This window comes from Rana temporaria, chromosome 9, assembly GCF_905171775.1.
Source record: "Rana temporaria chromosome 9, aRanTem1.1, whole genome shotgun sequence".
NCBI lineage: Eukaryota > Metazoa > Chordata > Amphibia > Anura > Ranidae > Rana > Rana temporaria.
The window spans coordinates 57,598,210-57,611,344 of record NC_053497.1 but is presented as its reverse complement, the minus strand read 5'-3'; the positions used below and the strand labels follow the sequence as shown (position 1 = coordinate 57,611,344).

The 13,135-nt window shown below is 47.5% G+C and overlaps 1 protein-coding gene across 2 annotated transcripts in view; it reads right to left on the bottom strand.

Annotated features, from left to right (window-relative positions):
* The window catches only part of LOC120913553 (leucine-rich repeat and fibronectin type III domain-containing protein 1-like protein), a 785,902-nt gene that overhangs the window by 99,961 nt on the left and 672,806 nt on the right, over window positions 1-13,135 (bottom strand). For both annotated transcript variants that reach the window (XM_040323557.1, XM_040323558.1), the window contains one exon: window positions 5,214-6,607. In XM_040323557.1, the coding sequence (XP_040179491.1) occupies window positions 5,214-6,592 (1,379 nt within the window). In that variant the 5' untranslated portion in view covers window positions 6,593-6,607. The remainder of the gene's footprint in view (window positions 1-5,213; window positions 6,608-13,135) is intronic.

The following is a 13,135-nucleotide window of genomic DNA, read 5'->3' as shown; positions in this document are numbered from 1 at the left end:
CAGGAAACGGGGATTGTGCTCCTCCAGGTATTCCCATCCAGGACAAGTACTGTAAGTGAGTAAAGCGGTGATGTGGCAGCCTTTTTTGGGGGCATCAGAATGGCCCGGGGGGGGGTGGCTATGTCAGTTTCATTCCGGGACACTGTATTGTCCTGGAATAAAGGTGCCCGGGACAGACCTGCAAAATGCGGGACTGTCCCTGGCAATCCGGGACACGTAGTCATCCTATCTGGAAGCCCCCTTATATCAGAGTGTCCCCATCGGCACCCCCCTTACATCAGTGTCTTCCCCCTCCTTTGTGTACTCACAGTTCTGAAGGCAGCATCTCATTCCTCTCTCCAGTCATGTGATAAGGGGAGAGAGAGGAAGGAAAGTCTGCTGGCTGTCTATCTCCCCCTGCAGGCTGGAGGGAGCAGCATGCCTAATCTTCTCTCCAGCAAGTGTCGGCAGCTGCTCCTTGGTGACAGGAGTGAAATCGCGATCACTCACTGTCAGAGAGGAGCGGCTCCAGAACTGCGCCCGACCGGCCCACTGGGAAACACCTGTTAGTCCCGATGGCCGGTACATGCCTGCCCATGGCCTAAGAATCAATTCTGTGATCTGTACTGTATGATTAAAGTAATTGTAAACCAATTTTTTTTAAATAAACGTATATAGTACTTACCTGCTCTGTACAATGGCTTTACATAAAGCAGCCCCAATCCTCCTCTTCTGGTATATCCTGCTGGTGCTCCTGGCTCCCCCCCCCTGCTGAATGTCCCATAGCAAGTGGCTTGCTATGGGGGCACTTATGCAAGCTCAATCTTGAGCTGTGCCCTGTGTGTCCCATTGACTTATTCAGAGCACATCTCGGCCCTGCCCCCCCACTCTCTGCTCAATTACTGTGATTGACAGCAGCAGGAGACAATTACTGTGCAGTGAGGGGGGGAAAGTTTCTGCTTTGGGGCACAGCGCTTGATTACGAACAAGCTCAGATAAGTAGAAGGAGAGGGCAGGCTGCACCTAAAAGGTTTTTTACCTTCACGCAGAGAGAGTGCATGAAGGTAAAAATCTAAGCTCAGATAAGTAGAAGGAGAGGGCAGGCTGCACCTAAAAGGTTTTTTACCTTCACGCAGAGAGAGTGCATGAAGGTAAAAATCTTTCTCTTTTAAAACCACTTTGATATGTACCTTGGGTTTTATCTCGGTTGGAGATTTCATATTGTTGTCTGTCCTAACAGGGAGTGAGTATGGATACAGACTGCAATAAAAACCTGGCACAGCCTCTGACATATCCTGGCTCTATCCAAAGTGAAATACAATGTTTTGACTTGGGTTAGTCTCATATAAAATCTACTACTCGCATCCATGAAAGCAATGCATATACACCACGTGTTGCTGTAAACCACTGGGTATTGCATGCAGTTTTCTATGTGCGAAGGGAATCTGAGCAGATCCACCCATTTGCAGCCTCATTCTGTGAGACTATACCACAAAGCCAGGAAGATTTTAGCAGATGGACACATTTTTGCAATAAGTGATTTTAAAGCTTATAGTAGAAAAAGCAAAATACATTTGATTAGCATTTTATAAAAAAGGTGATAATACCTTCCAAATTACTGGCAAGCGCCAACCCTCTTCTGGCTGCAAGTTCTAGGTACAGTCAACAAAATCTGCTTCCAAGAATATCTGGCAGCATTGGATAAGGAACCATTAAGGCAGATTTGATTCCATCTGGACCCTTGGATCTCTAATTTAGTCACCACTCACTACGCTCAGGTTCTTGTTTCCTGAATTAGACTTGTTCAGTTATGTTGCCTCATGTTAGTTTTTGAGCCCATTATCTATTCTATTTTGCTTCATTAAATGTCAGTCTACCCAAAACTGAATTTTTCAACCTAATCTTGTAATTTAAAATCAAAGTTCCCTATAGCCAAATATTAATGGGCACGTCTTACTTCTTGATGTGCTGCCCCTTTCTTGTGAAATCTTTGCAGCACCTGCCATTTAAAAAAAATCTTTGGCCACCAGTGATAAAGAGGCTTGTTATAAGATGAAATGCATGCATATACAGTATTACCTTCGATTTCATGGTGGGCTGTGATACACACTATCCCTGTTTTTTTCTTTTTTTTTTACAGCAGAAAGGTTTTTATCGTTGTACCAAAAACACACATATGCAATTTCTCAATTTTGTATGTGATCCCACAAAAATAAGCAAACAAGTTAATAAAAAAATACATTAGTGTTAACTAAATCTTTTAACTAAAAGTTGGTACCATTTAACCCTTGGTTCTGATTTCAATCAAAACATCGCTTGCATGCTCTCCCTGAGATTTTGTGGGTTTCCTCCCACACTCCAAACACATGATGGTAAATTAACTGGTTCCTGTCTAAGGCTAGGTTCACACCTACTGTATTTGCTGGCGTATAAGACTACCTATTACACTTAAAAAAACTGGCCAAAAAGCAGGGGTCATCTTATACGCCGGGTCAGCTGCTGGGATGCCTACTGGATGTGCGGTAATACTGTATGTACAGTACATACAGTATATACCGCTTAGCCAATCCCGGTGAGCGATGTATTCAAATTAATACAGAGCCTGCTCAGATTGGAGTAACAACCTCTGCCAATCTGAGCCGGCTACATACAGTAGCCTGCTCGGAATGGCTTTGAGAGTCAGAGGCGTGGGCTGATGATGTTACAGCCTCTGCCAATCCAAGCAGGCTTTGTATTCATTAATAGAATACATCGCTCGCCGTGATTGGCTCCAGCTCCAGCAAGAAGGAAGAAGAATATGGCTCCAGAAGGAAGAAATATGAAGCGTCAGAAGCCTCGGAAGGGGGGTCGTCTTTCACAGTGAGTGAGTAGAGGCAAAAAATCTTAAAAAAATTGTAAAATTAGGGGGTCGTCTTATACACCCGGTCGCCTTATACACCGGCAAATACGGTATGTGTTTCTTCAGTTTGCAGAAATGCACTACAGTCCATTTAACATGGTTTCTTATGGGACATGTTCACATATATTTTAGCCTCTGAGTTTTTGGAAAGGGTCAGGGACTTTTTTCCCCACAGAAGATTGCATTTTGCATGTAACAGACTTCAAGTGTTGCGTTTTTAAATGCGCTTTGCGTTTTTTTTTCTTCTCATTAACATATTGTGAATAGCTGGTTGTTAAGGAGCATAAAGAATGTATAATTTTTTTAAAAAACATACCAAATCCTTATCCAAGAATGAAGGCCATGGAGGGGGAGAAGGGTGGAGGGGGAGCGAGCCTGAGCTATAACAGGCCACATGCCCTCAACAGGGGGGGGGGGGGGGTTCTTTGAGGCACAGGGGCTCTGCCTTCCCCAAAGCACCTTGCCCCCATGTTGAACAAGGGCCTCTTTCCAGAATCCACTCCCCTCCCCATGTGAATGAGTATGGGGTACATTGTAGATTGGATACATTGGCAGTGAGTGCTGTGATTGACAATGGATTTACTTTGAAAAGGGGTCTCAAATAAGGGCCTGCCGTGGATTTCTTGGGGGGACTCCACACAGTTTTATTATTTTTATTTTAGAGTGGGAATTCCCTCAAAGTCCATACCAGACCCGAAGGGCCTTGTATATATTGGGGGAGGGGCAATTCTTTTTTTCACATTCAGCTGTCAGCGGTGAACCCCACTGACAGATGAGGCATTGGTATTAAAATGCCAAACTCATGAAGTAGTCATTCAAAAACACATCAAAATTGCATTTTCAAAAACGAAAACCGCATCAACTGCATCGATGTGAACCTAGCCTAAATTGATCCTAGTATGTATATGAATACGAGATAGGGACCTTAGATTGTAAGCTCCTTGAGGGCAGGGGCTAATTTGAATGTACATTGCGTAAAGCGAGGTGTAAATTGTCTGTGTGGTATAAATACCCATAGTAGTAATAATCAAGCATTTCCCCAATACAGGGCTAATCATTTTAATACAAAACGTAACCTTCGACATCTCTAAGCTGCTGGCATCCTTACATTAACAGGAAACACAGACACAAAACTTGTGCACCGAAAAAAAAAAAAGTGGAGCAGTTTCCCAGAACACCCAATCGATTTCCACAGTTCTGAGCAGTTGCTTCTGTCTCGCCATCCAACTTTGCACCAATTTTGTCCACAGTGTAAAGTTTCATCATACAGTATAGGGGAGATTTACACAGGGTAATATAAAGCTCTGATTAAAATATTAACCAGAAATATCTCTTCTGTTGTCCTCTCCGATTTAAACTGGCCATGCGCTTTATATATTTCGGTCAGTCTCTGAAGAACCAGACAAAATTTTCTTAGTGGGTGGCCTTGTTGGATCCTTCGGTGGAAAATTTAAAGGAACCAGGAAGCTGATGGCTAAGCAGCAGCTCCTTACAATCAGATGTTTGGGTATTTCAACAGCCGGTAGGGCTGGCTGTCAAAATATGATGGTTGCAGCAGGAGATTCGTCCATCTGTATTGTATAGCAGGGGAAGCAGTTAATGTTTTTTAGTACACAGGCGGAATAAAAAAAAAAAATATATGTCTATGGCCATCTTTAGTTTGCTACCAAAGAGGTATTGACATCCCTGACTGCCAACCTCCACCCACTTGCCTTTGTCAAATAAAAGTGTACTTCTTAGCCATTGACGTACCCTCATTGAACAGGGAAGCAGAATGGCAGCTGATCAGGGATTTGCCCAAAATTAAGGCCCCTAGAAGTATGGGAAAACCAAATTGGACAGGTCTAAAGAAGAGAATTTTCTGGTTAATAAATAGACAGGACATGAGTTTTACTTTTATGTCTTTAAGGCCTGGTTCACACCTATGCATTTTTTTTTCCGCGTTTTCAGTTTTGCAGAAACACTACAGTCCATTGGATGTAGGTCACATCTGTGCATTTTATGGAAAGGGCCAGGGAATTGAAAAAATGCAAAATGTACCTGCAATATGCAAACTGCAACCTGCATAGGTGTGAATAAGGCCTCCAGGGTTTTTTTTTTTTTTTTTTTTTACATCAGATCATACAGCATATACAGAAAATAAAATGTTTGTGGGGAAAAAAAAATCCCCTTTCCTGTCAACTTGTTTTTTTATAAATTAGACTGTTTTGTTTGTACTAACGAGTCTCTAACTCTAACCCTTAAAATGATACTGTAGTCATTAACACATCTGCCTGCAGTGCTTCAGAGTTCTTTTCTAGCCATTTGTATTTCACTCTTAGCTGAGCAGAATTACCTGTAAATGAGGATGTCATCTAATGAGCTGTTGTACTGAATCTGGTACATCCTTATCCCTGGAATGTGGCTCTGGGGAGGCCATTGGATGAGTGCCGAGGATGAGGTCAACTCTGCAACCACAACCTTCCTATCATGCCGAGATTTAGTTTCATTGGATGGAATGCTAGACTTGGCAGGCGTCAAGATATCAGAAAGCCCTGACTCGGTTTCCTTCTCAAAGCCGGTGCTGTTTGCAAGGTTGGGGAATTGGTTGACTACTAGCTCCACATTTGCAGTTGATTCCCCTGCGGCATTGGATGCAATGCAGGTAAAATTTCCCCGATCTGTGAACCTGGTGGTGAAAATATCCAGAGTTCCATTGTCAAATGACATAGTCCTAGAGGTATTAGAGACTAGTTTCCCATCAGAAGAGATCCATCTTACGTAAGGATCAGGGTCACCTACTGCTTTGCATTTTAATGAGACACTTTTTCCCTCCATGATTTCTAGCTTGGAAGTTCGGTGAGTTATCATAGGAGGTTCACAAATAAATTCCTCTTCCTTTATCGACCAGAAATATTTACCCATTAGCTCCGGGGGTGAGGCGCATGTTTCCAGGTCATCCTCTCTAGTAAGACGCCGAAGCCACATCATTTCACAGTTACAATGAAGAGGATTCCCACCAAAGCTGAGCACCAATGATGTTAAGGGAGATCCTTTTGATTTGGCATAAACTGGAATCCTAGAAAATAATGGGTCCGGTGGGATCTTTTTTAGTTTGTTAGAGGTCATATCCAATCTGGCAAGTTTATGGAGATTGGAGAAGATTCCCTCTGGAACATATTCAATTAGATTATGATCAAGACCAACTGTATTAACACTGGATAACCTCCCAACAGTCTCCCATGGAATTTCAACAAGATTGTTGTAGGACAGGTCCAGATCTTCCAAGGTGTCAATAAAGTCATCAAATGATCCCGGAGCTATGTAATGGATCTGATTGTTACTCAAGATCAAATGTCGGAGGTTGAGTAAACCTTTAAAATGTTCCTCATTGACAAAGGTTAACCTGTTGCTGTCCAAATGCAAGGCATGGAGCCCTTTTAGGTCAAAGAATGCATAAGGCATGACCTGACTAATGGTGTTTCGCGAGAGCGTTAAGTGAATAAGGTCCGTCATGTTAGCAAAATCTTTCCTTCTAAGAGTGGTTATGAAATTGTCCATGAGTCGAAGCTCTGCTGTCCTCCTGTCTAAGGTGGGGGGCACAAATAGAAGGCCAGTCTTGGTACAAAGGATAGTGTAGGATGGAGAGACATTCTGGCATGAACATCTCTTAGGGCACATCATGGCCTTTGCAGATGTGCTTATTATCAGCAAACAAATAGCCAGCCTTTCCATGGTCAGGTTTAGAACCTGCAAAAAAGCACAATAGTTGGTTTAGCACATAAGTTTGGCATATTCTATTCATACATTTAAAAATCACTTTTTACAGAATCCTTCTATGACATCGCATATAGTCATCTCACCAGCTACACAAGTTTTTCAAAACCTTTCTACCCAAGAAAAATCATTGAAATCATTTTCAAAGTGCTAGAAAACTACTAAAAATATATCTACTTCTCACAGTACATTAGCATGATCAGTCAGCTGTGAATGTGCTATAACTATATAGTATTAATATATATGGAGTTTAGGAAAGCATTTGTTCAAGACAGGTGTCATGAGAACACAGTCAGTATAAGGCAATATAGTACCATATACAGTAATGAAGCAAACATGATGTATAACAGTGGTTTGTTGAGCAGACAGAAACTAGCCCAGATTGTGTTGCTTTGTAATGTATGTTTTGTATATCTGCCTGGAGTACTAAGTGGGAAAAGGTTCTTCTTACACTGTTGGTCATTGGAAAAAAAAGGATTTTTGTACTCACCGTAAAATCCATTTCTCTGAGTTCATAGACGGACACAGCCTTCATTGACCTTAGGGTTATGCTTCTTCCTACCAGGAGATTTAGGCAGAATTCTACAGAACTTAAGGTGTTAAAAACCTTTCCTTCATGCCGCTCCTCCCAGGGGGCGTGGCTCCCCCAGGCATAACCCACACCCTGCTCTAGCAGCCTCAGTTCGTAACAAGCAGTACAAACCAAGGAGGGATGGGTGCTGTGTCCGTCTATGAACTCAGAGAAATGGACTTTACGGTGAGTACAAAAATCCTTTTTTCTCTTTCGTTCATAGACGGACACAGCCTTCATTGACCTTAGGGACGTCCCCAAGCAGTGTCAAAAAATTCGAGGGGTGGAAAAAATAACACAGCAAAAACAGGTTAAACCCCAAACAAAAACCGGAGTTACTCAATGGAGGAACTCCAACCGTAAACTGCCGCCTGTAACACCCTGCGGCCGAAGGAGGCATCAGAAGATGCACTCACATCCACCTTATAAAACTTTGAAAAAGTGTGGACCGACGACCAGGTCGCAGCCTTACAGACCTGTAACACAGAGGCTTGGTGTCGGAAAGCCCAAGAGGCCCCCGATCGCCCTGGTCGAATGCGCCGTGACCCGAAAGGGGGGCGCCCGCCCCTTCAGGGCATAGGCCTGAAGCACAATCCGTCGGAACCACCTAGGAACGGTGGCCGACGAGACTGCCAGGCCCTCTTGTAGGGCCAGCCACCGACACGAACAGTGAGCCCGACTTCCGGAACGGAACCGTAACATAGAAGTACACTCGTAGGGCCCGAACCACATCCAGAGGATGCAAAGTGGCCTCCTCTTGGCATTTCGGCCGAGGACATAGGGATGGAAGAACAATGTCCACATCCAAGTGAAAAGCCAAAACGACCTTAAGGAGAAAAAACGGCTGCGGCCGCAGCACCACCTCATCCTTACGGATGACCAAGCAGGGAGACTTGCAAGACAAGGCCGCCAGAACAGACAGACACCCGTCTGATCGAGGTAATTGCTACCAGAAATAAAATCACCTTTTGTGACAATAAACAAAAAACCTCCTGAATGTCCTCTAAGGGAGCATCCCGAAGCACTGAAAGGACTAAATTCAAGTCCCATGGGGGTAATGGAGGGCGCACCGGAGGGGCCACCTGCCAGACCCCCTGAACCAACGCACGCACCCAGGAGTGCGATGCCAAGGGTCGCTGCAAGAAAAAACAGCCAGAGCAGAAATCTGGCTCCTAACCGTACGTAAGGCGAGAGCCTGAACCACTCCCTGCTGCAAAGACAGCAGAATCCTGTACACAACGCATGTACGAGAGTGCCAGTTCATCTCCCCACACATAGAGAAGTAGGCCTTCCATGTATGAGGAAAAAACCTATGTGAGGTAGACTTCCGTGCAGGCAGCACGGTAGAGACCACCGAGCCCAATAGGCCTCGGTCCTTAAGCCCCTGGCTCTCAACAGCCACGCCGCTAAGGCCGGTGGCTGTGAAACAGGGTGGAAGACCGGACCCTGTAACAGAAAATAAATTCCCAGGGGAAGACGCTAGGGGGCGTCTGCCAGCAGACGCACCTGGTCCGCGTACCAGAAGCGACGCGGCCAATTTGGGGCAATCAGGACCGATAGAATCCCTACAGCTTCTACTCTGCGCAGCAGGCGAGGAAGAAGCTTCTGAGGAGGGAAGGTGTAAAGTAGGCGACAGTGACCCCAAGGAGCCACCAACGCGCCTGACGCGTTCGCCCACGGGTCCTTAAACCTGGCCACGAACCGTGGCACCTACCGATAGAGACAGGACGCTAGAAGGTCCACGTCCGGAGTGCCCCACTTTCGGCACAGACCCAAAACACCTGCGGGTGGAGAGGCCACTCTCCTTGGCCCAGTGCAGTGCGACTTAGGTAGTCGGCTAGCCAATTCCGTATTCCCGGACTGTACCCGGCCGATAGAGCCGGAACGGACCCTTCGGCCCACCAAAAGGATGCGCGCGACCCCCGTCGCTGCAACAGAACTCTGTGTGCCTCCCTGATGATCAACCTACGCCACGGACGTGGTGTTATCGGACAGGATCCTGACCGGTCGGCCCTGTAGATCCAGGGACCACCTGGCAAGGCAAAGCTTGATTGCTCGGAGCTCCAGAACATTGATCAGTAGGCAGGACTCCACCCGAGTCCAGTGCCCCTGGGCTGACTGGGTGCCCCAAGCGCCCCTCCCCAATCGGAGAGGTTGGCATCCGTCGTGACCACTGTCCAGTGGCCTGCAGAAAAATGACTTTCCGGCCCGAAGCACCGGAAACGCCAGCCACCACACCAGGGGAGACATAATCAGATGACTCAACTGAATCTGGTAATCCAGAGATGACGGAAGCTAGTCCCATCGTGACAGCAGTTCCCTCCGTAGTACCCTGGCGTGGAATTGGGCATACGGAACCGCCTCGAAAGAGGCTACCAACTGACCCAGAACCTTCCTGCAGGATCGCAGAGATGAACGATTCTGGGTCGGCAACTGCTGCACAGCAGATAGCAGAGTCTGAAGTTTTTCCGTTAGGAGAAAAACACTCCCGCCCTGGCAGAATCCAGGACTAGTCCCAGGTATTCCAGTCCCTGAGACGGAATCAACCCTGATTTCAGGACAATCCAGAAACCAGCCGAACACTCAGAGCCTGACACGTGATAGACACGGCTCCACCAATGCAGAGCTCGAAGAAGCTCGTAGGAGAATGTCGTCCAGACATCCCATGATAACAAACCCCCGCTGTCACAGCCGGGCCAGTATCGGGACGAGCACCTTGGCGAAAACCCGCCGAATGGGAAGGATACCATTGAAAATGGTCCCCCCCGACCGCAAAGCACAGAATCTCCGGTGGTTTGAGGATATGCAGGTACATGTTCATGACATCCAAGGATGCCAGAAAATCCCCCTGATGGAGTGCCGCTATTACCAAGCGAATCGACACCACCAAAAGTTTGCACCTTGACAAAACAAACGAGGGACTTGATGCCCAGGATTGACCGGGCCCCATCCTCCGTGGGGACACAAACAGAATGGAGTAAAAACCCCGAGACCGTTCCAACGAGGGAACTGGCACAATCACTCCCCTGACCAGAAGATCCTGGACAGCCCCTGACAGAGTCAACCGGCGAACCGGAGGAGGCCAGAAGCCGGAGGAAAAAACCTGTTTGGCAGACAAGAGAGAAACTCAATCTTGTACCCCAGGGAAAACACTTCGCAATGCGAAGCCAGTCTCCCACCCGAGACACGGGCGGGAGCAGACCTTCAGGCGGAAGCAGGTATGTCCGCAGACTCGTTATGCATGCGATATCAGGTGCGCTGCTACCCCGCAGCGGGGATTCAAGCACCATGTAGACCTACCCCCATAGCACAGGGCGGGCGAAAAAACGCTCGGAGGTAGGCAAGGAGGGTCCTTGCACAGGGCGAGGTCCCTAGCCCTTCCCAGACTGTGGGAACAGCATGCGCTTACCACCCGTGGCATCCTCAATGATGCCATTCAGGGAAGTCCCAAAAGGACCGTTCACCCTTAACGGCCATCACCAAGGACACCTTAGAGGTCCTTCTTGCAGCTCCTGCAGCAGGAGCTTCGCCCTTTCAGTCGGGGCCTGACCAGGGCCCCGGCCAGAGCCGGCCTCACCGCCGAACCCACCACCGTGAATAGGGAGCGGGCCACGGCCTCCACTCTCCTATCAGCGGGATCCTGAAATGCAGGAGCCCCTTCCACATCTGGACACAGGGGGGTCCACTGGCGGAGGAGAGACCTACTTTTTTTTTTTTTTTTTAAAGCCCCCCTCAAGGGGGTAACGGGTTGCAAAGTTTTTTGACAAACTTTTTGCGGTGCATCCCATTCCTTGTATAACATATAGTCCAAATAAGGAACACAAGGAAACCCTTCAGTGGTGCGTGGTAGTCTGCTGGTACTGACACGGAGGTGTCTTCGCCACATCCTCAATTTTTAGAGTCTCACGCACCGCAGAAAACAAGAGCTCCAACAAATTCTTGCCAGCAACTGACTGCAGCAGAGTCATCCTCACTATCCATAAGGGTTAAACCCGCAGCCTCTGACATAACAGAACCAGAAAAAAACAGCGATTCTGTGTCATCCCCAGAAGCGGGCTCAGGGAGGGGGCGCTTTTTTACCCCCCATCCGGGCACTAGCTGCTTCAAACCTGGCAAGAAACCCAGGACAGCCAACATAACAGATGTGGCAGGGGAAGGGGCGTTAAGGGTTAACTCAGGCATAGCTGGAGAGGGAGACCTGGCTCAGGTTCCATAGTGTCAGCGCCGAGTCACCCACCCTGCAAGGCAGGACATAAAAAAAAAACACTGGTCACCTCCTTGCTGCTATTGCAGAGCATGGGGGCCCCTGGTATTCACCATCCCAGCCAGCTGCAGAGGGAGCTGAAAACCTGAGGGTGTGCTCTGATGTGCTGGCTGTGATGTTTCTGTCACCTCAAGGAAGATTCACAGCGTTTCACAGCACTAAAACTGTTACAGCACTAAAACTGGTAGAAGAGACCAGAGGCTGTGCTGAGTCACCTCAGGGAAGAATCACAGCGTTACCAAGGAGATTTCCAAGATGGCCGTCGTCTGAGGTAAAAATCAACTCATAGAACACAGCAGCACCCCCCAGAGTAACAACACAGTCCCCCAACAACACACGGGCCCCGGTGGTAATAAAAAAAACCCAGGAGGCCCCCCTTCACAGCCACTACCCTCACTCAGTCGACCTCCCCAGGGAAAACACCAGCCAGACCACTTACCTGAGTAAGGGGCCACTACTTACCCGTCCTGCGACTACCCGGCTGGAGGTATCCCAGACAGAACCAACATCCGCGAACGGCATGGCTGTCGGCCAGACACACTGTGACAAGGCCATAAAAGACCGGTCATATGTGTGCCCTAGAACCGAAGTTCCCCGGCCGCCCCTGGAGCAACGGGGCCTGTCGTGGATGTCCCAAAGCTGAGCTGAGGGCCGGCACACGCTCGAAGGCCGAACATGGGGGGACTACAAGGGTCGAGGACCCAGCCTGTCACCCAGTCGGCTGTTGATAGAAGAATCGCAGGATTCAAAAATGCAGGAACAAACTAATAAAAAAGCGAGAAAAATCGCAAGAAAAAACTCCAGAGTCCAGGAACTCCAGAGAGAGCCTGACCTCCTGTCGTTAGGCAGAAAACAAACTGAGGCTGCTAGCGCAGGGTGTGGGTTATGCCTGGGGGAGCCACGCCCCCTGGGAGGAGCGGCATGAAGGAAAGGTTTTTAACACCTTAAGTGCTGTAGAATTCTGCCTAAATCTCCTGGTAGGAAGAAGCATAACCCTAAGGTCAATGAAGGCTGTGTCCGTCTATGAACGAAAGAGAAATGCTTTTTTACATTGATGGTCAGAAAAATGCTATGCTAATTTGGCGTCAGTGGTTTTGTACTGGTCCCATGTCTGTGGCTCTATTAAAGGGGTTGTAAAGGTACAATTTTTTTTCCTAAATAGTTTCTTTTACCTTAGTGCAGTCCTCCTTCACTTACCTCATCATTCGATTTTGCTTTTAAATGTCCTTATTTCTTCTGAGAAATCCTCACTTCCTGTTCTTCTAACTCCACACAGTATTGCAAGGCTTTCTCCCTGGTGTGGAGTGTCATGCTCGCCCCCTCCCTTGGACTACAGGAGAGTCAGGACGTCCACTAACACACAGCTCCTTTCTCTATCCGCCACGTAGAGAGCGTCCTGACTCTCCTGTAGTCCAAGGGAGGGGGCGAGCACGACACTCCACACCAGGGAGAAAGCCTTGCATTACTGTGTGGAGTTACAGACAGAAGAACAGGAAGTGAGGATTTCTCAGAAGAAATAAGGACATTTAAAAGCAAAATCGAAGGATGAGGTAAGTGAAGGAGAACTGCACGAAGGTAAAGGAAGCTATTTAGGAAAAAAAATTGTACCTTTACAACCCCTTTAAGCAATGGCCCTGAAATCTAGGTGCTATAAGTTAGGAGGTCA